Raw genomic sequence first — 27758 nt, 5'->3', positions numbered from 1 at the left:
TGAAGTCAACACAGTAGGAAAATGCATCTCCAAGACAAGTATTATAAAGTGTGATAATAAATCCAATTTCACTCCAGTGATTTATTGATCACTGAATCATTCGCAACAAAAAGGATTTTTTAAAAAAAATCATTGTTAAAATTAATTAGCAGATTTATATCAATTTTCACCTTCAATTTAACGCCTCCCACCTACTTTTCTGAAAGGGTTTGACTTTTGTTTTGGTACCACTAAAGGTTAAGAGATGCCTCGGTGGCCCCTGCTGCATCCTGACAAAGGATAGACAGTGATCTAAGGAGCAAGCAACTTGTCTGTTCTCAGGGGACAGCTCCCCAGTATATCGGACAAAATAATTGAGAAAGTGACATTAACATTGCAGTTGGTCTCAATTTGATGTAATCATCAGCTTTATTTAGTACAGTGGTAATCAATCTTAGAAATTCACATATTTTTTAAAAAAGACATGGGATCTTAAATTCTAATTTATTTTAAATTTCTTAAAAAAGAATAAAATCACTAAAGGATAATACTACAGCAATTTATTTAAAATAAGACTTGCAACTTCCATGCCATCAGCGATTAAAATCTTTCCTTTTCAGTTCTCCATGTGCAGTGTTCTGGCTGTAGTATCTAGCAGTGAGTTTGAACCACAGACTTCATTGAGCACAAGTGAATAGAAACGAAACACGTCTAATAACTGGAAGCAGAAGGAAATGGTAATATGGACTTATGTTTCTACGGTGATCAAGCTACTTTATAAAGCTCTTTTATCATTATAATGTAAAAGATTGAATGTAATCAGCTAAATTACTGTAAAACCCTGAAATGTAATGTGTTGCTATCTACACCTACATTGGTATTATTCCCATTCTGCAGGTCATGGTTTCTCACTCATGGTCAGGTAAGATGGGAGCAGATTCTTTTCAATGTATTTAGGAACACAATATACTGTGCTGGAGTAGAAGCAATGTGGTTCCTTAATTAACATCCCCCATTGGCACCAAACATGGTGAGTTCTTGCCTTAGAGCACAACATGCTTTTTTTAAAAAAAAACACTTGCAAAGTAACATCTACGTTATCCAGATCTTCTTTGTGGTTCTTGCTGATGAGACGTTGTTGGTAGCAAGTATCCGCATTCTAGTTTTCCTGGTTTCTTCACTGGTTGGGACTGGGGGGAGGTTTATTGTGTTCATGTGGCTTAAAGTGAAATGCTGTATACTGTCCAGCGCCTTGGGACGTGAAAAGCGCTGTACAAATGTAATCTTGTTGTTGTTAAACTGACTTGTTTTCTAAAGCTTAGTCTGAGGTGTTGGGACTGAGGTGCCTTGAAGGTGTGGTAGTTACGTTTCTGTCCATCTGCAGAAAACAGAATAATAGCAATGATGTCCTTTCAATTGAAGTAAATTAAAAAAATAACATTATTATTAACTTCAGGGTTAGCAGGTTGACTGTGACACAATTTAAGTGATTTATCTGTGCAATAAATACCACAAATGTGATTTTCGTTTTGACTGGAAAAAAACTGCTTAAAAATTAAACCAATGGGTAGGGGTGAATAATTCACCCTGTGATTCATCTCCCCTCATGTGATGTCTGATGTGGTGAACTTGCCCTGTGGATAGTCAAATGGGGACAAATGGAATTCTAATATACTTGTATATTACTTTTATAAGAATGTAATTATTTTTATTTTTAAAAGCTAGTCTGATTTTTATTTAGGCAGCTACTACAATCAGTGTCCTCTACCATCTAGCATCCGTTTTATTTGCAAATCTTTCCTCTTGATTTTAAAGCTTGTGACTGAAACATTTCTTTCTGTCTTTAAATCATTTTAGTTCCTCCTTTACTGTGTTATATATTATTCTAGTACTATACTAGCCATCCCAGTTCAGAGTAGATAAATGGCTCTAATAGATATTTCCATACAGTCTGCTTTTGGTAGCCAGAAATTCACTCCCCCGCCCCCACCCCCCCCACCCCACACACACACACACATAAGATGGGTCGTGTATTATTAAGTCGGATAATGACTTAGGTGCAGATGCTCACTTTACTCTGCCTCATTGTGACTTTCTTACACTAACACTTGTGGTCTTTCTGGGTCGCACTGTGCAATACTGACAGTTACCTCCAGGCTGCTTTTGGTGATTGTACATTCCCCACAGATGTCTCTTTTATGGGTAGCTCGGATTGCTGCTTCAATATATGGATACTGGAGGGAGCTGTACGGTAATACGACGTGGAAGGTCAATCTCCCACATCTAGGAAAAAAAAGACATTGCAAGAACAAGATATAAGGCATAAATCAACAAGTATTTTTAATAAACCAACCCTCAAATTGGGCAAGGTGCTGAGAACTACTGGATCTCTATATCCTACCTTCGAGCCACGCTTCAGGAGTGATAGAGGATAATATGTACAATAGTTTGAGGCAATAATGATATCCAGCTTCTCCTGACTATTTTCTTAACAAACAGCCCAAATTTGGGAATAGTAGGCTAAAAATAGGAATGAAATATACAACATAAACAAAAGTAACTGGTAAGCGAATTTTAGGAATAGAGAGAAAATGGGGTGGGGGGGATGAGGAATTGTCAATTTTTCCTTTGTCTTTTATCCAGTGACACCAAAGAGAAAGTGTTTGTGTGTGGATTGGGTTTGGCTGTGATGCCCTTACTGTTGGCAAATATTAAATACATTTTTAGAACAACTAACCTGTCATAGATTAGGAAGTCATCCTTGCCACCCTGCAGGCTGTGCCAGACATCAGGCTGAATTGGTGATTGCTGATAGACAGAGACGTTGTTGGGAACATGCCGTTTGAGCTCCCAGAGCATAGCCCTAGATTCTGGTGCTTTCTCATTGACTATCATGTAGTGCACATCCTTCAGGCCTTGACGGGCGAGCTTGTCTTGCAAGCTGCCTAATCTGTAACAACACCAACAACTTGCATTTATATAGCTCCCTTCACGCGGACAGCGTCTCAGGTATTTAAAAGCAATAATAGGGACAAACTCAGTCCCCAAAATACGATACTATTTGGTAAAGATGTGCAGTAGTCCAGAACATTTAAGATTGGGTGTAATTCCTTTAAGCCACAAGTGGGTACTGACTGGATGCTTTTACGTTAATAAATAGTGATAGAATATGACTCAATATTTTGTTCCTTAAATCACCACAGAGTAAGGGCTGAGAACTGCTCTACTAAGGAAGGAAGGAAGGAAGGAAGGGATGGAAGAAAACATAGGGCAGAAGGAAACTTTTAGTAGTTTCTACCACCTGGTTATAATGTTTCACTGATAGAAGTTCAATTTTTTTATCATGCTAAATAAATGCAGTGTCAAACATCACCTGTGGAAAGATCAGGTCAGTGACCAACATAGGGCCTTTACTGAGCTACAAGTGCAGAAGTTTTGTATTGTGTCAGTGTGGTAATTTTGCACAGGATTTGCACAATTTTACACAGGACTCAAAATAAGGACGGGGGATGGTGGGGGGTAAAAAGACTCTTCACACTGACCTCCCAAAAAATAATGTACTATCAAATTGTTTAGATACACATTCTTGATTCCATGTTTAATGTACAGAAGCAAGAGGACCGTTCCCACTCTGGAAATCAACAAGCCAATAGTTTGTGTGCCATTTCCAATATAGTGAATTCTTGTTCTTAACTGTGCTTCTGTGGTGAGGAGCTGAAATAAAGACTAATTCATTTCCCCTTTGGAATGGAGGAAATACTCAAGAAGTCAATTACTCTAAATTACTCTGGTGTCATCCTGGTTGAATGGAATGAAATTGGTGGAGGAATTAGATACCTTCAGCTTAGCCTCTTGGCTGCAGAAGTTATACATTATATCAGAGCTTGAAACAAGTAATTACAAACAAGGTGGGCACTCACTTGGCCGCCTGCGTCAGACAGAACTGTCAGCTCGCTTTGAGAAGAGCTACTACAACCACGCTGCCCAGCTGCTGCTCCATCGGGTTCTGGTTAGCAATCTCCCAGAGAGGGGCTGCCTGGCAGATCCTGCTTTCCTGCTTCTCCCCCGACACAATCAGCACCAGCCCCAGAAGAACAGTGAGCAAGGGCACCCCCAGCTCCATCACAACTGCTTCCACAACCCTACAACACAACTTTTTAAAAACAATTAAAAAAAACAGCATTACATCAACAGCACAAAAAGGCCCAACAACACAGAAGGCAGATTTTTTTCTGCTGATGGTACAAAGCTGAGCCATAGTATTAAAACCCCAGTCCATATGGCTAGCCTGATCTGTGAACTCACTCCAGGGAATCAGTTCCAGTTTTTGTGCCCGAGTCCTGCTCTCAAACTCTTAAGACTGCCCCATCATACACTTGCAGGATCCTGGATCAATTTTCATAAGTGCACCAGGTAAATGGGTATTATCCTTTGATCTTTATTTGAAAGGTTTCAATTCTCTGGACTGAGGTTTAAAAACTATTGCAAAAATTACACAATAATTGTTAACCCTTCAATGAAGATGTCAACCGCAATTCAGCTTCTTGCACACCACCAATTCACAATAACAAGGCGTTAGTGCCTGCGAGTTTGGAAATAAGTGCCCATCTAGCTTCTCAACAACAACAATAAAATTACATTTGTAAAGTACCTTTCACGTCTGGAGGACGTCCCAAGGCACTGAACAATCAGGGATCAGGACCTGAGCATGGGGAGATGCGGGGGCAGGGTTGGGATGAGGGAGGGCAGAGAGGTAGGAAGGTGGCTGAAGGTATGGTATGTGGCACATGCCAGAAATGGACTGGAGAATGAAGAAAAAAGGGAACGAACTAAACATGGACTTGCAAGCCTCACTTAATTGTCAGTTCCGTCATTGAGTTGTGTAAAAAGAACATTTAATAATAATAATCCTTGCATTTGATATACACCTTAACATGTCATTGAGAGGTCTCCAAGTGCTTCACAGAATATAATATAAAGTGAATTCACTATATATTTTGTGGGTGAAATGGGTGAAACGCTATTCCAACCTATGAAATATCACAGTGATTGTTTCATTGGAAATAGCCGTTTTTTTAAAAAAAACATTTTTAGTTGCCAGAGTTCGTGTGGCAACCGAGCAAATAGAATAAACTTTGGTCTATTTGCTTTTTTTTTTCTCCTTTGCTTGTGCGATATGCAGCTCTGACCTCTTGCAGCAGTGGGAGTCACAATGGAAACCGAGGAAATCAGTACAAAGGCAGCTCTGACCAAACAACTGATCGATAATCGATCTCACTGTGAGATCGTGCAGGTTCCATTCGTGGTGAAAACACATCTAAGCAGAGAGGGGAACCGGTTTTAGGGAGAATGTTATTGTTCCAGTACTAACAATCGGGGCAGAGAAGGCGAAATCGCTGCAACAAAATACAAGCATTACTGTTTATGTAAAACCTACAAACCGCACGGTCGACAGGGGAACATTATCACAAACAATCTGGAGAAAGTTATTCGTGGAAAGCGCAGTCCCCACACGGTTTGGATAAAGCCTTTCTTTCACTGACTCAATGCCTGATACAAACCCACATTTAACTTTAGCCAGCAAATAAACCATCAGTAGGCACGACTTTACCTTGTCGCCAATTTCCCTTTAAAGCTGTGGGATTTTTTTTGGGTGTGCGATCCAAGTTCTAGCTCTCCAGCTCTCCAGCTCTCAGCCACAGACAGGAAGGCATCTCGGTCAGGACAAAGGCAATTTCACTTTCCTGTCCTATCAGAATGCATCCGACTGTTTAAATGCCTGACTTTACAATTAACCCCTTGAGGAGTGAATCCATTTTTACACCAATGTAAAACAGATGAGTTATTCCATTGCTGGTAATGTTATTTCCATTGCTCTTCAAGAAGCAATGATTAGAACTGTATCAGGAACTATCTGCATTGTTCAGTTGGTGATATAATCTTTGTTGAATTACATTTTTGGAGTTGGGAGTAACCCATTCGCCCAAAGTGTAAGCTTAGCCCCCTCCTACCTCTGACCTGCTAACCCTCTTACCGACCTGTCCACTGCCTCTGTTCAGCAGGCTCCGACCCGCTCCATATCTTCCGCCTGACCTACCTTACCATTGGGGGCTGGGCTTTCCACCTCTTTCAGCCTCTCTGCCCCCCACCCTGTGGAACTCCATCCCGCAATCACTTTGTCTTGTTCCCTCCCTTGTCTCTGTCAAGACATGACTCAAGCCCTTCTTTTTGACCGTGCCTTCAGCCACCCTCCTACCTCTCTGCCTTCCCTCATCTGAGCCCTGCCCCCCCCCCCCCCCCCACCACGCTTGGGTCCTGATCCCTGACTGTTCAGCTCCTTGGGACGTGAAAGACACTTTACAAATGTAATTTTGTTATTGTTGCCCTTCCCTACAAATAGGGAAGAGAAGTAGGAATAAAATCTTAGATGAGTCATCTCTTATCCCAGTCAGGCCACTCTAGTTCACCTAATAACTGCTCAAGGGCATCTCTAATAAACAATGGAGAAGTTATAGAGAGGGAGAGAGAAGTACAGAGTTCCTAAATTCATGATAAATTGTCGTATGCCTTGTCACTGTAATTTACAAATGATTCACATGTAATTTACCTTTCATACTGTCTCCACTTAAGTCTCCACAAACAGTTTCTCCTCCAGCCCCCACATCGTCTTGTGCAGTGTTCCTCAGGGCTCCATCCTTGGTCCTCTCCTCTTCAACATATACATGCTCCCTCATCATCCGCAGACTTTCTCTGCCTTCCCCACCTCCGCAACATTGCAACTTCAAGGCATATCTCTACCCTCCTCTTCGACCGCGCCATCAGCCACCCTCCTACCCTTACTCTCCCTGCCCTTTACCCCTCGTGATACCAATCCCCCCGCTCGGGTCCGAATCCGTCTGTCGAGTGCCTTGGTACGTCCTCCCGATGTGAAAGGCTCTATACAAATGTAATTTTTGTTGTTGTTGAATGATTCAAGTCAATAAAAAGGTACCAAGCAAAAAAACTAATGAATTTCAGCATCCTCTGTGGGAACATTATATATTCATAACGTTCACTCATATAGCATAGGCTGACACTCCACAGCAATGTTAGATGTACCATCTTTCAGATGAGTTGTTATACTGAGGCCCCATCTGCCTATTCAGGTGGACATTAAAGATCGCATAGTACTAATTGAAAAAGAAGGAAGTTTCTCCTGGTGTCTTGGTGATTAATCTCCCCCACCAAAATAAAATGATTCATTCATTTCATGGCTGTTTGTGGGATATTGCTGTGCACAAAATTGGCTGCTGCTTTCGCCCACAAAAATACCACTCCACTTTATAGCAAATCCTTTTGAGATATCTTGCCAACGTGAAAGACACAAATTCAGACAGAAGGATTATTTTTATTATTAACATTTGGGATTATGGTTCAAAGTTGAATAATTCTTCTAACATCACTGTTACGTTAGACAAATACCTAAGTAGGTTTGTGGAATATTGTGGAATAAGTGCAAATACATCTGAATCAGATTTAATTACCACAGCTCTCCTCCTCCACTTACCAGCACATCTCTTTTCACTACCTGACCCTTCAAAAATATTCTCAGTTGCACGTCCAAGTCGATGCTCATTTTAAAAAAAACTATATATACGGTATATAATTTTGGAGCAAAATCATTACTAGTTTTCAAAAGAGTTCAGTACATTTTCTCATTTCTAACCAGTTAACAGTCTGTGTGTGTCAATAGAAACATTTCTCGAAAGGGAATATTTACTTAGATTGAGTCATTCTGTGTATATTTTACCATGTTTGTTTTATGAGAATAATCAGATAAAAGCAGAGATCCAATGCTTACTGATTTATCTTTGTACTGTATAATATTTAGTTCAACCTAGAGTCCTTTAGCCCAGGCTATCTTTCAGTGTTACTCTTCCTGAGAAATGCATATGTGTTGTTGGGGTACCACTGGAAGATAACCTGCTAAAGCCACATATCTAACTATTACATGTATTGTCCGTCAAGATCCATGCTGCTTGCCCAGCAACAACGACTCTACCTCTTAAGAGCTTTGGTTTCACTTGGAACTCTTACACCTAACAAAGAGAAATGGTCATCCCATCAGATTGGGCTGGGTACAAAGTCAACTCCAGAGGTTTGAGTAGTCCAATGTACCACCCCTTTCCCCATCATTAGAATGCTCTACATAAGTTGTGCTTCACTTTGAAGAAGTTATGTACTTTCAATACAAATACAATACAAAATTACATTTGTATAAAGCATTTCACGTCGGGCGGACATCCCATGGTGCTGGATGGTCAGGGATTTGACTGTCCTATACAGGTAAATGGAACAAAGACCTCATGTTTAAAACGTTTTTGCATTCAAAGTGATTTCTCCTGCATTATAGAGACCTCAACATTTCAGTAACTATAAAAAACTGTACAAACTGGGGGATAAGATTCCACGAACCTCTATTCTGCCACATCATGGCCTCGCATATCGGTCTATCGGTCTAAGAGAACTGAATTAACCGCAATAGGTTTTAAGTTCATTAATCAACAACACTGTAAGTACAACTAGTTTTTTGCACATTAATTCAGTTCCATTGTGGTCCGTCACTTAATAGTCTGAAACCAGGTGCCAGCTTCATAAAAGTTAAATTCTATGTGACTTTTCACTCAGTACGATTACCTTTATAATCATCTACAGCCCTGTTCAGCAGCTCATAATCTGCTGATGGACCATCACCGGCCTCTTCTTCTATGTGAGCCAGAGGATTTGAATGCTTTTGCTTCTTCCTCCTGTTCTTTGTTCCCCAGGTCTGGTCCTGCTCCCCCTCCTCAGGCTTCTCCAGCCTAACAGTGGAGTTTCCAGTTTTAATGAAGGACAAAACATGAACCCATCCTTCTCTCGTGCTGACCAGTGTCAGGGGGTTCCCAGTGTCGCTGAGTGTCCGCGTCTCAAATGGAGTTCAGCGCTTGGAAGCCCCACACACTGTGTGGAAAGGGCCTTATATGAAGGCAAGTCACTGCTGCTGACGACGATGATGGTGATGACGGTGATGAAGTTGGCCTCAGCTTCTCCCTCCCAAGCTTGACCCTCGGGACACGACCGCGGGAATCGCCTCACCTTCAAAACCAAACCGCCCATCACGAGACGCGCTTTCGAAACCGTTGCCTCAAGTCGTCGCCCGGACTCTTTTTTTTAAAATTTTTTATTTTTAATGAATCAATTCATTCATTCATTAATTAAATAATCAACATCTATTGGAGCTGTGAAAAAAAAACCGACATATCTTTAAGAACAACCTCTGGGGGGGGGGGGAGTGGGGGTGATGGGGGGGGGAGTCCTCCCACCAGGAGGAACGACGCTTGATCGACAGCCCCGGCGCTTCTCCTTTACCAAGATGGCGGCCGCGCGGCCTCGTGGCCGGTCTCGGCCCACGGCCTGCCCTTACTTCCGGCCGGTGGGTGTGGGAACCGGAAGCCGGTGCCTGCTGTAAACATGGCGCCGAGCGGCTCGGATACGGAACAAGGTTGTGGTGGAAACCAATAAATTACAAACCGGTGGCCTCGCACCGCGCGCGTCAGACGGAGCCCCCCCCCCCCCCGCTCGCCCGCCGGGCCCGCCCCAGCTCGTGACCGGGGAGGACAGGCCGAGGCCGAGGGTGGGAGACGGGGCGGTGGGGAGAGGAAGCCGCTGATGGGAGAGCGGCGGTGAAGCGGCAGCCGGTCAGGATGGACGTGGAGGAGGAGCACATGACGACGCTGCTGTGTATGGGCTTCTCGGAGCCCGCCACCATCCGCAAGGCGCTCCGCATGGCCAAGAACGACATCAACGAGGCCGTGGCCCTGCTCACCAACGAGAGCCCGGGCCTGGGCTACGAGCCCATCGAGAGCGGAGACCGGCTGGGCGGCGGCGGCGGCTCTACCAGCGGCGGCGGCGGAGGCGGTGGCGGCGGCGGCGGAGGAGGAGGAGGAGGAACCGGGGGTGGGACCGGCTCCCGCGGAGGCGGAGGGGACTATAGCCGGAGCGGGTTCGACCCGCCGCCCGCCTACGATGAGGTGGTGGAGGTGGAGGTAAGGGATGGGATGGGATGGGTCCCCTTTGACGGGAGGTTTGACCGCCCCGCGCTTTCCCCTTCACTCCCCCTCCCCCTCCCCACCCCACTCGCTGCAGTGATGATACACCCCTTTAAGGAAAAGGTTGACCAGAGCTTTCAGGGCTGGACTCGTTTCTCACGGATTCGGGATGTGATCCGACATGGGGTGGGGGTGTGTGTGGGGGGTGGTGTGGTGTGGGGGGTGGGGTGGGGGTTGGGGGGGGAACATGGATTCGAGTCTTCTCTGGGTCCAGTTTTTGATGGACTCGAGCTGTCATGTGTCAAGGAAATGTGTGACCGGTTGGGGTGTCAGTTGCACGGCAGCCCCCCCCCCCCCCCCGTGTGTGTGTGTGTGTCTTCGCTGAGCAAATAGGCGAGACACGTTTCACATCGGGTGACATGTACCGATCACCCCCCCCCCCCCCCCCGCGCACGTTGATGGTTTTTTTTTCCAGTGTCCCTTTTTCACGACCGTCTTGAAAGACCCCGTTGTAGGTGCTTCCATTTTGGGGTATCATCAATTAATCAGTCAGTCCTCTTCAAAGGATTGGGGTGGAAGTGCAGAAGCCCTTACATCCCCCCTCCCCCCCCCCCCTTCCCCCCACCCGCCTCTCCCTCCATTTCTTGTTTCTGTCGTTTACAGTGTGTGCAATGATGTCTTAATTGTCAGTTCGGCTCTCTTGTGGCGTGTAAACTTACTGCTGTGGTCCTCCACTGTCGTCGGTACTTTCAGTTGAATGCTATAATTGTCATCTTCAGTCATTCCGTTGCCCTTTACTCATTTGTAAGTTAAGAGGCAATGGTTTAAAGACTTAAAAACTCCAGTTGGATTTCGTGTGTATTTAGACTTTTGCCCAAAACACTCATTAAAACATGCTAATTTTGCACCGGATGGACTGAATTGCTACACCAGGGACTAATGCTATATTTTATTTGCTGTGAAGACCTTGGCTGCCGTGAATATTTCAGATGCACGATAGGGAAATTGTCGCCCACCTACTGCTCTTCAACTTGCCAGTTGTAATTTTAGTTAGTGGTATATGACATTTTATTTTTAAAACCTTTTTTTTAAGCATTATGCTCTTGAAGTCCTAATTAGTAGGTAAAGGTATCAGATTGATAACTCACTAGTTAAGTGTCAGCCTGGCTCACTTGGAAGCACTTTCGCCTCGTGAGACAGAAAGTTGTGAATTCAATACCGACATTTGGATTTTAATCCAGACTGATTCTCCTAATGCAGTGCTGAGGATGTGCTGCATAATCTGGATATTGGCCTCCAGAGGAGATGTCATCTTGTTTAGGTGGATGCTGAAGGATCCCATGATAAAGAAAAGAGAAAGGAGTGACTTGGTGTTTATCTTAACAATGCCCTGCATAAAATGGTCACTCAAGGCTGTTTGTGGGGCATTGTTGTGTGCAAATTGGCTGTTGTGTTTACTTACAAAATAGAGTCACTCCACAGATAATATTTGTGAAGCACTTTGAGATGTAATAAGGTGCTATATAAATGCAAGTTCAAAACATTAATAAGGGAGAAGAACAGCTTGTTCATGCTATTTTGTTCTGTATAATGTGTGTAAAATAAGATTCCTATAATAGCTCAGTTTCTTACTTTACCAACTCAGCAGGGGAGCTCAAAGATTGATCCCTGGACTTTGAGTTAGGTGATCTCAGCCAAGACTGGCTATAATAATAAATAATATTCCTTGCATTTGATATAGCACCTTATCGCCTTTGATACCACCTTATCAAGCACTTTAAGTGCTCTGAGACGCTACTGTGCCTGGAGTGCGCTATATAAGTGCACGTTGTGTCTTCAAGAAGTCTCAAAGCGATTCACAGAATATACTGTAAAGTGAATTGACTTTATTGGTTCAGACTAGACAATGATTTTAATCTTTCTGAATTCCTTCCCCTTTTACTATCTATACATACACATGAAGATTGACAGTTTGTGTAAGGTACCAAAGCACAACCAGCATCTGTGGAACTGTACTACAGTAGACCTTTAAGAGAGGAGAAACCAAATACGTACTGAAAAATCACAGAATAGAACAGATTCTATTGCTGTTGCTCTTTAGTAATCATGAGTTTAATTTATTTTGAGGAGGGGAAAATTGATGGGTACATTATTTAGGCTACTCTTGCACATGTGATAGTGATGTGCTAAATAGCAGCATTGGTGCAGTTGCAGCCATTCTCGCAACGAGCATTATACTCCTTGCTGGTACACCATTCACAAGCTGCAACTCATCCAAATCTCCACCGCCCACATCCTCATTTACACCAAACTCTGCGCACCCATCACCTCAGACCTCAACTGGCTCCTGGATTCCCAGCAAATCTATTTCAGTGTCCTTGCCTGCAAATCCATCCACTCACTCCCTGACACTCTGTGACCCTACTCCTCCACTTAGCTAACAGGCTGGACTGATTTTCTCGTTGCAGTGCTGGGGTGTGCTGCATAATCAGATATGCCTCACACCCTCAGCACTGCATATTGAGAGCATCAGTCTAGCTTCCTGCATGCTCGCCAACGTCTCCGCGCCACCATTGGTAGCCGAGTTCCTAACCTCTGGAACTCTCTCGCTTTACCATACTGTCTCCCTCCCCAAAAGTGGAGTCAAAAAAAAGTTGAGCCAGTTTCTATAACTATGCAAACTGTTATTTGTGGAGTTGGTAGTTTTTTTGAAATTCAGAGGTTTCAGTTTAATTCTCTCAAATTTTCTATGTTGAAACTGGCATTTTTACAACATTAAGTAAGAAATGAGATCCGGGGTAAGACATTCAGGTAGTACAGAGGGAAGTGGTGCATGATTTTGGCTCTGATGGAAAAAGTTGCATTTTTTAGTGTAAAAGTACCTCATTCTTCTTGAAAATAAAATTCACCTTTTAATATACAATATTCCCCCAAGACTGAGGTGCATAATTGGAATTTACTTGAGCACTTTGGATTACATTATAAAAGGTATTAAGCCTGTTTTTATTGCTATAATGGCTACAGTGCACTAAACTCAGATAGGCAGTCTATACCAGTCTGAGCATGGAGTGAGGACGAATTCACTGATTTCTTTGAGAAAAGCAGGTAGATTTCAGAATGTATGGTCAAGACTTGTAGCGTGTACTCCTGGTAACCTGTGGGCTAAAGATGTGATATAAATAGAGTGTTACACTACACACACAAGACAAACAAAATGCTAATAACATATTAGAAATATGATAAGGGCTTGAAAAGAAGCTATGAAGGCTGGGAATTGTAGTATGTTTCTACTGTAATGCATATTTCTTGATCTTGGTGACTCCCTATGAAGTATTAAAATGCATCTCTGCCTTCAATAACTGTTGTATATTTCAAAATGAGATTCCTTCTTAAGGAAGGCATGTCCGTTCAGTACTGGAATTTGCCAGAATCAAGCTTAGGTGAGAAACTGCACAGCACTCCACACTACTTCAGTATGCATACCTAGACCTCAAATGTACTCCTCGCTGGTCTTCCCAACTCCACTATTCAAAAGATCCAGCTCATTCAGAACTCTGCTGCCCGCATACTTACCCGGAGCAAACTCCGTACCCACATCTCACCAGTTCTGGCCCAGGCTCCATTGGCTCCCCATCACCGAACAGATCAACTTCAAGATCCTCACACTCGTGTTTAAATCTCTTCACTCTGGTACCTCCCTACCTCTCCGACCTCCTCACTCCCTAATCCACCACACGGTGCATCCGCTCGACTGACACCGGCCTCCTGCTCGTCACTCGCACCTCCACCCCACCGTCAGAGGCCACTATGCCCTGAAGCTATGGAACACTCTCCCTCAATCCCGCCGCCTTGCCCCACCTTTCCCCTTTTTGAAGTCCCGCTTAAAAACCTTCCTCTTCAGCGGTGCTTACAACCACTCCCCACACCCCCCCCCCCACCCCGGCTCAGAATCAGGCTCTGCACTGTTAAGCACTCTGCGACGTTATCCTGCGTGGAGGGTGCTATATAAGGACAAGTTGTTGTTGTAAATCTTAAACTCCCAGCTTGATTATTCAACAGTTTAGAATTTTTAAGTGCTTTAATTAAATTTTCTTTTGGTTTAACCACTAATATTTTGACACTGGTCCTCAGCTCCTTTGCACTGTGGTGCTAGCTGAAAGTCTTCAACTCTCTCAAATTGGCTCACAGGATAATTTCTTCGAGGGATAATTCTCTCGGTGCCATCGGCACTATATTTCGTAATCATTAAAAGATTGACTCCACCTTCCCCCTTCATTCCAGTGGTGGTTGATTCATGCTGGATATTATTGGTTCTTTGGGTGCTACCTGGAGTATCTCGCCTCAGTGGGACATGTGTGAGAATTCGCAGCCTATTTGTCTGTGGGAGGAATACCTCAAGGCATCATCCAGGCCTTGCCAGTATCCACACAAGTGCACTTTCCAACAGGACTCACCGAACAGCTTCAGGAGTGGTAATCATTGGCTGTTTTACTTTTCCCCTAGCACCTTCTTGCACTAAGGGCTTTTGATGCCAATCGTGACTCCCTTACTGTTACCTTGGTTGAAGTTAGTCAATTCAACGTATACTGTACTGGATCACTATTGGTCTCGGGCACTGACTTTCAAATGTTTTTGGCAGATCACGCAACGTTAACAATGGCTAAAGTGATAGTCAGAATACCAGCTGAAACTGAATGATATTAAGGATTTGTTATCAAATGGGCAAGGCCTTGGAGGATTATTGAACAAATCTTGGTTTCTGCATTGGTCCTCAACAGCTGCATATTCATACATTGATTGTATATTAAGTTAACCTCCTATTGATTGAAATGCTTTTCTTCTATCAAGAACATGAATGTATGACAGATTTAACACACATTCTCAACTTGTGTTGGAACTGAATATAACAACTGACGGACTGCATTCTGAATTTTTATGTGTGATCATGTGGATGGCACAAGACACAAGAACTGATGTGCAAATTTTGTTTGCTCAGTCAAGAATTGAGACTGATGCGTTCAAGAAGCCCTTTGCCGTGATTACTCTTCAATGCTAACTCCTGAGAATTTACGGAATTGTTTTCTTAATGTGTGCAATTTCTTGGGGGGGGGGGGGGGAAGTAAAAACACATCACTTGCCAGTGCCCAGTGGAAATGGGTACTGGTTGGAAGCAGGTAAGGCATCAGACTCAAAAGTGTGATTTGGGTAATTCTGAATGGACAGGTTATGCAAGTGTGAAACATTTCTGAGGTTCACACCGGTTGTTCAGCTAAGACTACCTTGCCGATTCAATCTCATGTAACAAATAAGTAATATTATCCAAGGTATAAAAATAAGGAAATATTCTGATGGTGGAAAATGGAAAGAGGAAGTTAAAGCATTGGATCAGGTTAGTTAGTTCTGTGGGCGTAGATACTGCCGGCATTAGCTCAATGGGCTGACTGGCCACTTTTGGTACTCATTTCTATAATTCATTCATGACGTCCTCTCTCTCTCTGACCAGGGCTCTCTCTGCCTTCTTGTCCTCCCAAACCTCTCTGCCATGTTCAACACAGTTGATCACCGCCTCTCCTCCCTTATCCACTTCAATGGGACTGCACTCACAAGATGTGAGTCCTACTTGACCAAACGCCATCACTTTGAATCTGCAAGCAGTTTTCTTCCTGTCTTGTCCCTTGATGTACCCCAAGGCTCCATCCTTGGCCCCCTTTTCCGTATTTACATGATCCTCTTGGTGATGTTATCCTCAGACACGAGGTCAACGTCCACATATATGGGGATGACACACAAATCTGCTTCTCTGGCTCCTAGTCTATTGATGTTCTGTCAGCTTGTTTGTCAGACATCATGGCTTGGATGAGTGCAGACTTCCTGCAGCTGAATGTCGACAAGATGGAAACCATATTCCTCGGCTCCCGGCAACATCTCTTGCGCTCTGACCTCCTCAATCTTGCTGATCTCCCCAGCTCCACGATCCCATATCTATCCACAAAATTCAAAACTTTGCCGCTAGTAAAATCACCCGCTATAAATTTGCCTGGGGTGAGTTAATGTGCTAAGTTTTGTTTAGTGCCCTTTATTTGTTGGCCCTTGTTCCGAGTCGTGAAGCAATAAACCAATTTCACTTTGTGTACCTACCTGTCCAGATTCAGCAGTTATCTAAACACAGCCTTTTCATATCATCTTTATTCTCCCAGAGATTCCTGAATTTTTGATGAAAATATGATTGCTGCAGTGACAGGCCTTATTAAAAGTGCATTTGCTGTATTTCCAAGTAGAGGCAATTTACGTGCATTTGACTTAACATAGCGCCTTATCACGTTGTTGAGACGTCACTAAGCGCTTCACAGAATATATTGTAAAGTGGATTGACTGTATTTTGAAAAAGGCAAGTTCTATGTCTCAGTGATATTGTACATTCAAGTTATAGTCTCCGGACAGTCAACTGAAGAATAGAACGGGTTGGAAGCAAGTTGCATGTCTACCCTGGTCTCAACCACAGGATGTGTATGGACTTTTTTTTTTTTTAGTCTCTCCAGTTCTGATCTTGAAATTCAAGGTAGAAGTGAAAGTTGCAAATATAGAACAGTACTTTAGGATTTCTGTGTTATGCTATTCAAGTCAATGGGCATGTGGGATGTGATCCATTTAGCAGGACAAGTGGATTGAGCTCCTGTACTAACTTGAAATGGACGTAATATTATTGTTTGGTCAGTTCTGAGAATTTGTTCCATTGTGGTTACGTTAATAGATGAAAACATTACAAGCAGCACATGTAGCTACTATCTATATTTAGAAATAGCCTGTGTAAACAAAGTAGGAATTCTACCTCTTTGATCTGATTTGAGAGATTACAAAGATTATTAAAAAAATACAGAAACTGCTATATACCATTTTCTGCTTTTTTTTAGCTAAAGGCGACTGCTTATCTTGATAATTCAATTTCCCTAACTTTTTTCTGTACTCCTTGATACTGTTTACTTCTTCAGTAAACTTTAACTTCTTTTTACTGCATTACTAATCTATTTCTCTTACCTGCCATCGCGTGGCCTTCTGGAAAGCACATTCAACATTCTCACAACCCTTGTGTTAAATACTGGCCTTGAAAACCTATACATTATTATACTTCGTCAAAAGTTGTGTAAAATTTATCTGGTCATGGAGATTGTGTAGTATTCTGCATCCTTTAATTTGTGGGGATGGTCTGGTGCCGAAGTATACTGCACTAAAGAGCGAGTGGTGAGACTAGAAATCTCAACTGGTGACCTCAACCGAAAATTTGTATAGCACCTTTCACATCGGGAGGATGTTCCAAAGCGCTGGACAATCGGTGTTTCAGACCCGAACTGGTGATCGGGGAGGGTGGAGGGCAGGGGGGAAGGAGGGTGACTGAAGGCACGGTCAAAGAGGAGGGTCTTGAAGGAGGCAAGGGAGGGGGCGAGGTGGAGGGACTGTTTGATGAAGTTCCAGAGGATGGGGGCAGAGTTGCTGAAGGCCCGTCTGCCAATGGTGGGCCGGGCAAGGCGGGGAACTACGAGGGAAATTGATATCTAATGCTTTTGGGGACTTTCTAATTACCAGATCAAGAGTGACGGAGTTTTGGGTAGAGTTTCTGGTCCACCCTTGTGGGAGTTGCATTTTAATAATAATTAATAATAATACATTTTCGGCAGACGTAGGAAGAAGTATTGTCACTGTCTGCTGCCTTAACATCCAACACTCATCTAAAAATCAAGCTGCTGCAACAAATAGTCTTAATGTTTTTGAAGGTTTAAAGAAAGCTTCCTCACACATTCTGCAACACTTCAAAATAATCCATCCACCTTTTTATGAGCCTCGCATAACATGATGATCATATGCTTTACCCTTCTGATTGTATGAATACCATCTTGTATGCTTCACAGTTATCAGTTTATCATCACATGCTGAACCAGTGTTGTTGAAGTTCGCACAAGGCAACATGAGAGGTCTCTGCTTGCCCTTAGAACCTGAGCACAAATTCAACCAGTCTTTGTATGTTCAGAAGCCATTGGGGTATTTTGTGAGGGCACATTTATTTATTTGTAGATGGCTGTGGTTGCATTGTTATACAAGGAATGCCATGATCTACTGCCCCATCTTAATTTTGATGGCTTGTTCACTAAAGCGCAGACTTCTTTAGTGTGGTAACTATTCTGCCTTCAAAGACTATGATATAAGTGCAAAAAAGCACTTTAGTGCATGAGATCAGTAAAGTTTTATTTAGACATGATCGTTAAATCCAATTTATATAAGACAACCAAAGGTCATTTTAATCCTTTTGAGGACTACTTAGTATTCCCACATCAAAATAAGATGCCCTCAAAAGATTTTTAGTTTTATTCTCTTTGATTCAGCTGTACCATCTGAATGGTCTTGCATGATTTTTAATTGTGAGCTGTAGAACTGTAAAACAAAATCTGATCAGTTCTATTACTCTTGTGAGAGTTGAGGAGGTGCTCACCAGATTAATTGCTTTCAATTTATGAATGGAATGCTAATTGTATTCCACCTCCCTTTCCCCAAAATATGAAGGTCTTGAAGAAAATTTCTGAAATGTTTTGAATTAATTGCCAAACATTTGGTCTGAATTGTCTTGGAGTAAGAATGTAATCTGTTTGAGGATGTCGTGTTTCAGTATGTCTCAGTCCACTGATTTGCCTTAATTGGTTACAAGTGCCACTCGACTTCATAACAGTACTCTATATATTGTACTTTCAGACATTTTCCTCCACATCTGGTGGAAGTTAGAGGGGAAGAGAATTTGCTGTGGACTTTTTTGTTAATGAACAATAAGTTGCCATTTATCAAGATTCTAACTTTTTTCCCCCTCAGTATATTTTTTCTGAAATGTCAATGACACATTTCTAGATCTGAGAGAGTGATATGGTATTCTATTTGAATATTCACATTGTACTGAACCACCAACTATCTGATTGTTACCCAGTTCTTTTAGAAACTCGGGTGCTGGAAAATTGATTGCACATCTGTCAACATCCTGTGGTTAGAGCTCTCATTGATTGTCAGGAATCTGGCCATCAGGAACCATTTCTAAATGCCAGTGGTTTACTATTCTTAGTCTTACAATTTTTTGAATGGCATTCCTAATAAAGCAAGTGAAAGCTTAGTTTCTGAGTAGAACTTGAGGAGCTGGATTTATGTCAGTAATGGTACAATCGCTAACCTACAATGATTAGCCATGATGCAATTTCAAGTCTTTGAAAATTCAGCAACTTTGAGTTCCTAGGTTCAGTCAGTCTTGCATAACAGTCCTGAGTAAGGCCATCAGATTGAGTGTTAAATCTATTTTTAGGTTACCATGGTCTCTGAGTAAGATCCTTCCGTTGCATCCAAGATTTGAATGCCAGGCTCTGCTGAGTTCGCTCATCTCAGCCTACGTGCTACAATTGGCCTCGGCACTCCTAGGATAGGGAGGAAAAATTAGCTTGGCTTCTCATTCTTGATCACTGTCCAAAGAGACCCTCTGTTGAAGGATGCATGCGGTTGGAATTGTCTATGGACAGGATCAAGATTAGGTGTGATTTTTGTGGTCTTCGTCTTCCCCCCCCCCCCACCCACAGTTGAGTCGCATCCCTATCATCACTCACTGTCTAGGCTTATGAACTAATAATGGCCAGTTGGACAAAGTACTAGAGAGTGACTGGAGAAAATGGACTCAGAATGCCTTAAGGAGGAGATTGAATTGGTGGAAGGAGAGTAATAACCTGTTTTACAAACTTTAATGGACTCTACCAGTATGATACAAAGGCAGTCTTTTTGTGCTCGTTCTATGTAGGAGTGGAGGACACATTTGCCAATCTAGGCAAATTGTTTGATTATCAAACCGTGTATAATATATATTTGTAATTGTAAAGTTATACTTGATAACCTCCATTACCTTGAAAGTTCTGACTCTATGATAGTCTGCCCGGAGTATTTGTATAACTTGCATAATTAGAATGGGGGAAAAGGCCAAGATTTAAATTATTTTCCTAATTAAAATAAATTAAAGTGTGAGGAAGGATGGTCATCTGTATTGGTTTGTAATGGCAGAATGTTGTTTTTCCCCTCCCCCACCAGAGGAGTAATGACGAGAATGGAAACTGTTCAGAAAACATTGAATTTCCCACCACAAATTTGTACGAACTGGAGAGTCGTGTGTTTACTGATCACTGGTCCATCCCTTACAAACGCGAGGAATCGCTGGGCAAGTGCCTGATTGCATCCACGTGCCTCGCACGGCTCGGTAAGTACCATAGAGCATTCATTAATAAGGAATAGCAAAATGTCAGCGTGGCCTACAGTGGGAGTGGATCTAGAAATGGTTCATCTTTTGTCTCCATTGATTTACATCATGGACAAACCTAAAAGGGAGTTAATCGGAACAGTTTATATAACCCTCTCGCTATATATTTCCTGCAATCAGTTATTTCATATAACTGAATTTGTTATTGTAAGTTACAGTAAAACATTTTTAAAAAATGTTGTAGTACAGTTTCTTACTAAGTTCCAGTATCTGACTGTTGCCTTTCTCAGTTGTTTTGGCATTGAGCATTATTTGGTTATTCAACAGTGGGAGTAATATCAGAGGTTTATGATCAGGAGAACCATGGCTGATTTTTTTCCCCTCCTGGCCTGGGGCATTGAGGCCAATTGTAGTTTTCTTACTGCTGTTCTATCTGAAATCTGAGTAAGGATCAAACTTGCAACCTTTTGTGAGGTCTGCGTGCCTCAATGCTCCACTTGGTGGTGCTTTTTCCCACATCTCTGGAGGAGCTGTTGTTCTACATTAAAGAATTTACTAACTGGTCCAAAGTTCTTAGAATGGCACAGGATTCAGTTAGAGTAAAATTCTCTTTTTTGGCAATTGCGGTTTACTAATTTTATGTTTAGTACAGTAGCACAAACATCTATATGGTGTAAATACCAATGTGAATGAGGTGTTTGCTCGTACCTGAATATCATTTTCCCAGGAAATGGGATTTACAACATTAGAAGCACAAGGTTTTACTTTTGTTTTATTAGAGAAAAAAACAAATTGTATCATAGGGGTGTTCTTGATCACTTTAAACTGTCACATTAAAATATGATACTGTTTCAGCTCTTTAAGTTATGACTGCTGTCCAAAGATGTGTAAATTGCTGTATTGCCTCCAACCAGCCATGCCACGGAGCAGCAGGAAGCATGTCCACCCTGTGGTTCTCCTCATGGTGCATTCCTGATCGTGGGCAGAGTTGTCAGATACTGAGCACAGGAGTAAGGGAAAATTAGTGATTACAATGATAGAGGCCTGGGAGCAGATCAGCTACTTACTGGGAAATAAAGCTACTGTATTAATGGTGTAGAATATTATTATATTCTGAATTGATAACTCTATTCTTTTTTAAGAGTGTTTATTATATACACTATACATTTTAACCACTTTTTTTTTATGTCTGATCACTCCAGGTCTTGCTGATGCCGATGAAAATTGCAAACGGTTCATGGACAGGTGTATGCCAGAAGCTTTCAAAAAGGTAAACGCCTCACTGTGTTGTGTGTACATGGTAAAACAGCTTGAGGGGCTTAAATTACAATTCCAACTTGAACTATTATGTATTTTCAAGTTGTCGCAGGTTTTGTTGAGTTAGCCAATTTCATTTCATTTGCCTTAATTTAAAACTGTTCATTTTACAGCAAGTACAATTCTCTTGGGTCAAAATAAATGACTGCACTCAGATGGGTTTCTGCATTTGAAAAATATTACAGTCTTGTATGTTTCCCATTTGGAATGAATGGAAACCTAATCCCTGTTGATTACATTGTAGAAGGTCCTTGAGGGCAGCCTATTGAAATTGGAAGCTTTTGCTCACATTGGTTCCAGATTTAGAAATTGTATAACTCAAAGATTCTTGATGCTTCTCTCTAAATCCAAAATGTGTGCTAAAAATGTGAAAATAAAGAATGCCAGTAGAAGGTGACTGACCTGTTGTTGTCTTTGCCTTTTTGCAGTTGCTGACATCAAGTGCTGTCCACAAATGGGGTACTGAAATCCACGAGGGCATCTACAACATGCTGATGCTGTTGGTGGATTTGGTTGCTGAGCGAGTCAAACAGGACCCAATACCCGTTGGCCTTATGGGAGTCCTCTCAATGGTACATTAGCAATTGTGTTTGAATGTATTGTAATATATACTGTTTGCTATTTCTGGGGGATCGAATTCTACGATTGAGCCTGATTTGTATGGAATGAGCTTTGTGGCCATTGTTCATAGTGCAGCAAATATTATTTCTCTTACTTATGTATGCTGGGTCACTGTTCACATCTATGAATTACAACCCAGAATCTTTTGTAATTGTTGGCAGGTACCTTTGCCTTGGGGGTGTGGGTGCGTTGGTGAAGGGGAAAGAGACAGATGCTATTGAATTCCATTGCAAGTCAAAATTCTTGTGAAATCAAAATATACTTGATTATTTGGTGTTCTCAGGTAAATGGTGGTGCATGGTCAAAGAGCATAGGTGGAAACCTGGCTAGAGAATCATACCTAGAAAGAGAGCAAAAATAGCTCAGAACTACTAGATTCAAGAAGTATCCCAACTGCAGTATTGAGGCTATTCTTTATGTACCGATTTACTCATGCCAATTGTACTTCTAATTGTCCTTTGCGTTTCAGGCTTTCAATCCAGATAATGAATACCATTTCAAGAACCGAATGAAAGTGTGCCAGAGGAGCTGGACAGATGTTTTTGGTGATAGTAAATTATACGCTGTCTCACCACCAGCTAATTTACAGAAGGTGAGTAAGATGGTGCTAAGAAGAGAATGCAGTAAATTCATAAGCATTTAGGGCAATTTGGTAGAATATGTTTATTGAATGATAGCCCTGAGAAAAGGCTTTTGAAACCATAAATGATGCCATGAATGTTATTTTAATGGAATAGACTAGCCATGAATTGTTGATGACTTGAATGTTAACTTCTGATCAATTATCTATTATTCTAGCAGAAACATTTGAAGATATCTGAATTATTGTAATAGTTGTTCTCCAGGAATCTTTGTCCACTTTTTAATGTTTTTTTTTTTTTTTGCAGGAACCACACGGGTGGCTCATAGATCTGGTTAATCGGGTAAGCACTACCTCCTGTTCTACATAGGTCAGCCTGCAGAAAAATCTAAACCATGTGAATAATTCTGTGAGCTCACTGTTTTATTCGTTCTGTCCAGGGATGAATTATCAGTTCTTCATTGCACTGCTTCGACTTCTAACTGGTAGAAGCCCTGGTCATGAGTGGAGAGTGCTATGAAAATCATATTAGACAGTATTGCCTATTATTGTATATTAAGCATGCTTCTCATGGTGATCGATCATTTCTCCCTTTGCCTGCTACGGACATTTCTTGTTAGTTTATCAGAACAAACAATCAAGATATTAGTTTGTTCTGTTTGTGTATACTTCGTTCTTTGTTTGTGTATATCTGGTTCCATATCAGCTCAACGTCTGTGACCATTTTTGTCACATGTCTGGTATATCTACTTGCAGTTTTACAGAGTCTTCTAACACTGACCTTGTTGATAATGATCTGGAGCCGGTGGGGGGGGGAAGAAACTCCGTTATAGCCATATGACTCATGACTCGCTAGAGTTTTGTTAAGAATTACAATTTTAACCAATATCTTGCTTCAGTTCTGGATCACCACAAAGTAATGGGATGTTGAGTTAGAAGTTGAGTTAGCCAGACCTCTTTATAGCATACCTTAATTTGTTTTGAGGAGGGAATTTAATTGAAACTTGCCACATTCAGCCTTCCTTAGCCAAGGAACCTATAAATAGGTGCCTGGTGACCAATCAAGAAACAAGACTAATAGGTTGAATGGGAGAAGAATAGTAAATGGTTCTCATATAATGGATATCACTGCAATCATTGAAACTGTAGGATGGTGCTGTACTTCTGTCAATCAAATTCCCACCTCAGGGAACCAACTAGATCTGGTTTCAATATATATACACCCTGCAGCTCGCTCGGTGGTCAGCATACTGCCTTTATACTGGCCTAATCTAACCGGCTCTGTACATTGCCCTCGGTCAATATGTAGGCTTATATTAAATTACAAAACTGGAACGTACCTTTGTGTGTACATCATCAACATTGAACACAGAGCCTTCTCTTTACCTTTAAATTGACATCCACTGTACCTGCTCAGTTTGCAGTTTTTTTGAGGCTTCACATCAATCCATAAAAGCTCTTACTTTGGAGACTATCCAGAAAATTGAGGCAGATTTCCCTGAAGAGTATACTGGACCTTTCCTTCAAATACCCCAATGCTCAGCTAGATTCCAGGTGGAGATGGACCAGAATAGTTGAGTTCTTTCCATCTGAATTTCCTCACTAGCTGGAGTTTAGTAAAGCTTGTTATCCCCTAATAACTCATTCTAGGGTTCTAATGCTGTAAAAGTCATGTAATAAATGCAAAAAATTGCAGCCTTTATGATGGCGATTAGAGAAAGTACCAACGCTTAACAGAAAGGAATAAGATATGAAAGGAATAATATATGATAGCATATATGATGGTTGGGAGTACAACATGGAGTGTAATTTAGCCACCTGATGGGAGAATTGGAGGAATGTTTAATTTTTTCATTTAGATTGTTTCAACATGAGTAACATCATGCTGTGATTTTTATATTTTAAAAATTATAGTGTTCTGTAACCACCTGATTCTTTTACTTCTATATCAGTTATCAGTACTATTTCAAACTGAGTATCATTTCATATTTTGTTTTATAATCTAGTTTGGTGAGATGGGCGGCATCACAGCAATCAGACCAAACTTGGTACAGAGGATATCGAAACTGCAGTAAGTCATTTTTATACACATTTTCCAAGTAGCAAACCAATACCCTAAGTACCTGGTTACTGTTATGAAAAGGAGCATGTGGTCAAAATGTCAGTTTAATGTAATTTTCCATCATGTTATAGTGTATAGAGCCAATAGGCCACTGGTGCTTTGAAACCATTACCTGCAGTGCTGATTTTAAAATCATTATTTGCATGTATTGACCGCACATGCCTTGGTAACCCTGATCATTTCTTTCTAAGGTTTAACAAAACAAATTGTAACGTTTAATGCCTGTTATTTGCTTCCCATTTGCAGTTTCGTCAATTCTGATCCCTTTCTTTTTCTTAGGCAGTTTCTGCATTGGTGCAGCCGCTGGGAGTGTGTGCTGAGTATTTAAACCCAGCAGTAGTACAGGTGAGCCTTGCCAGAATTCCAGCAAAATAGTTTTGGTGGAGGTGGAGAAAGAAAAGTAGAGTGTAAAATAATTGATCATTCAGAAATAGTGACAATTCATCTCTGGAGAATCTGACAACTATAAATGATGCTGAAGATATTGACATAGAAAATCTGGTGGGCATAGAGGGGAGATGAGTTTTGAGCGCAGTGTTTAATCCACTGAATTGTAAGTTGCTATTACTATCACCTAAGAATACAGCATATTTTGGACTGGAATACAATGTCCATCAATCGATTATTTTGTGTTTGGCAGCCCATGCTGGACCCTGTCATTGATAAGATGATTCGATATGTACAAAGTTTGGAGGAAAAGGATCTAAAAGACAAGGTAACTTGTACAATTGTTTGATTATTTTGCTGAAAAGAATAGTAGATTTATAATGACTGTTTAAGTAAAAGCGCAAACTTTGGGAGTTTTTTCTTTGTGCTGTATGAATGGTAAATATTGAATGTATCTAATGGTGCGTGGATAATGTTGCTGGCCATGGAGGACATTGCTGCTGAGTCAGATCCTGTTCCTGCCCATGTCTACACCTGTGCATTTTCTGAGACTGCTGGATCTTTGAATAGAAATTTCTGTACTCCTTATGTTGAACAGCAACAAATTGTATTTACATAGTGCCTTTCACTTCGGGAGGATGTCCCAAGGCCTGAAGGCTGGAAAACAAAATCTAATAATATGTTTAATCCACAGAGACTGGTGACTATTCCAGAGCTCCTCTCTGCTATTAAATTGCTGTGTATGCGGTTTCAGCCAGACTTGGTAACCATTGTAGATGACCTTCGACTGGATATCCTCCTACGCATGTTAAAAACACCCCACTTCAGTGCAAAAATGAATTCACTGAAAGAGGTAAATTTTCAAATACATTCACATGAGTGTGCTTTTAGGCCTTTAGAGGTTTTTGACCAGCTCCCTTGTTATATTCCTAAATGTCATCTTCTAAATTTTTTCTATTGTATGTTTTATGGACAACGCTATTACTAGGTTTGTGAACAGTAGCAGTTTTAGGGGTCAGTACAGTAAAGTCCTGTTATAATGTAGTTTATAATATTTATAAAAATCCAACCCACCTTACAATAGGACTGTGATCATTGGTGAGGACTTCTTCATTCACTGTACAAGTGAGCTGCTGACGGACTCACTTTGTCGGCAACTGTTTGAGATTTCCTTTTGTCAAGAATAGAGTATTCGCTATTCCCAGAGGGGTACACTCTGCGTACCCAATCCTGGAAAGTCCCGGGCTGTTGATTTATATGCTTGACTTTCCATGCAGCTAATTAAGTCTTATTGAAGCTTTTAAAATGTGTGGATCTTCCTAAATGGCAAGAGGGTATGAGTTTAGCATCAAAGCATGATTGAGCTGAAATTGGGTTGTTGTGGTTCCTAATCAGGAGGATAATGTAAGTGGTTGATACTGTTTTCTATTCTCGTTGCATTTCACTGCAGGATTAATGCACATTAAGCATTAAATGACAGCTTTCTTGGAGCTAGGCTAATGCTTGTAAATCTGCATTGAAGCAGCAGCCCATACTTGACCTCAGGGCTGTTTTTGAATATTTGAAAAGGTGATTTACATAACCTCTCAAAAGAAAAGCAACACTAAGACATAACTGGAATATCTTCATTTTATTCTTCAGGTTACGAAACTGATCGAAGATAGTACATTGTCAAAATCTGTGAAAAATGCAATTGATACAGATCGGTTGTTAGACTGGCTGGTAGAAAACTCAGTACTATCAATAGCACTTGAAGGTATTGTATATTTTAACCAGACAATTTCAGAATTTTAAATCATTTAATTTGCTGTACTTTTAACAAATTCACATGTTTTGTTTTCACCTCTGCAGGAAACATTGACCAGGCACAATACTGTGACAGAATAAAAGGAATTATTGAGCTCCTCGGTAGTAAACTCTCCTTGGATGAACTTACTAAGATCTGGCGCATACAGGTATGCAGTGGAGGTAAACTCCAAACTCCTATTTGGAAGCTGCTTGAAAGATTTTATTTGGAGTATTTTTTTCCATCGTTAATTTCAAAGCAACTTCTCATGAAAGGTCCTCTCTCATATTCTGATGATGCTATCCTTTTTGTGGGTGGGTGGTGGGGAAGATGCTGAGGTGTAAGCACTGTAATGCTTTGAAGTGGAATGTTTGAGACTCCAGTTTGGTTGGTTATTTAAATTGATCACATTGTTTTGTGTCAGGCAGGGCAATCGTCAACTGTTATTGAAAATATCCATACCATTGTTGCTGCGGCTGCCGTGAAGTTCAGTTATGACCAGCTTAACCATCTCTTTTTACTGATACAGAAGGTAAGTGCTGAGAACTGCTATACTAATTTGTAAGTGTGTATTTGCAGATTGTGTGGATTTGCATTTGGTTTATGTTCAGTAAAACTGAATATGAAGTTCAGAG

At 41.4% G+C, this 27758-nt stretch overlaps 2 protein-coding genes across 3 annotated transcripts in view; one reads left to right on the top strand and one right to left on the bottom strand.

Annotated features, from left to right (window-relative positions):
• Positions 1-379: 379 nt before the first annotated feature.
• Positions 380-8682, bottom strand: LOC103182740 (selenoprotein Pb). Of its 2 annotated transcripts, none has more exons than XM_007899837.2 (5): positions 8656-8682; positions 3900-4132; positions 2717-2929; positions 2130-2262; positions 380-1357 (listed from the first exon to the last, which is right to left on the bottom strand). In XM_007899837.2, the coding sequence occupies exons 1-5, from the start codon at positions 8665-8667 to the stop codon at positions 1298-1300; spliced, it is 651 nt and encodes a 216-aa protein (XP_007898028.2). In that variant the 5' UTR covers positions 8668-8682; the 3' UTR covers positions 380-1297. The 2 variants fall into 2 exon arrangements, with proteins under 2 accessions (XP_007898028.2, XP_042191547.1); XM_042335613.1 differs by lacking the exon at positions 8656-8682 and adding an exon at positions 5591-5748.
• Positions 8683-9612: 930 nt separating this feature from the next.
• Positions 9613-27758, top strand: part of usp24 (ubiquitin specific peptidase 24) — a 55005-nt gene continuing 36859 nt past the window's right edge. Inside the window, 14 exon segments of the mRNA XM_007899836.2 lie at positions 9613-10043; positions 20145-20310; positions 21513-21580; positions 22056-22199; positions 22718-22840; positions 23136-23171; positions 24835-24859; positions 24862-24899; positions 25230-25295; positions 25591-25665; positions 26032-26190; positions 26979-27093; positions 27189-27292; positions 27548-27655. Of these exon segments, the coding sequence (XP_007898027.2) occupies positions 9702-10043; positions 20145-20310; positions 21513-21580; positions 22056-22199; positions 22718-22840; positions 23136-23171; positions 24835-24859; positions 24862-24899; positions 25230-25295; positions 25591-25665; positions 26032-26190; positions 26979-27093; positions 27189-27292; positions 27548-27655 (1569 nt within the window). The 5' untranslated portion in view covers positions 9613-9701.

This window comes from Callorhinchus milii, unplaced genomic scaffold, assembly GCF_018977255.1.
Source record: "Callorhinchus milii isolate IMCB2004 unplaced genomic scaffold, IMCB_Cmil_1.0 Scaffold5, whole genome shotgun sequence".
Classification (NCBI taxonomy): Eukaryota; Metazoa; Chordata; class Chondrichthyes; order Chimaeriformes; family Callorhinchidae; genus Callorhinchus; species Callorhinchus milii.
Note: the sequence above shows the minus strand (reverse complement) of the source record. Positions and strands in the feature narration are given on the sequence as shown.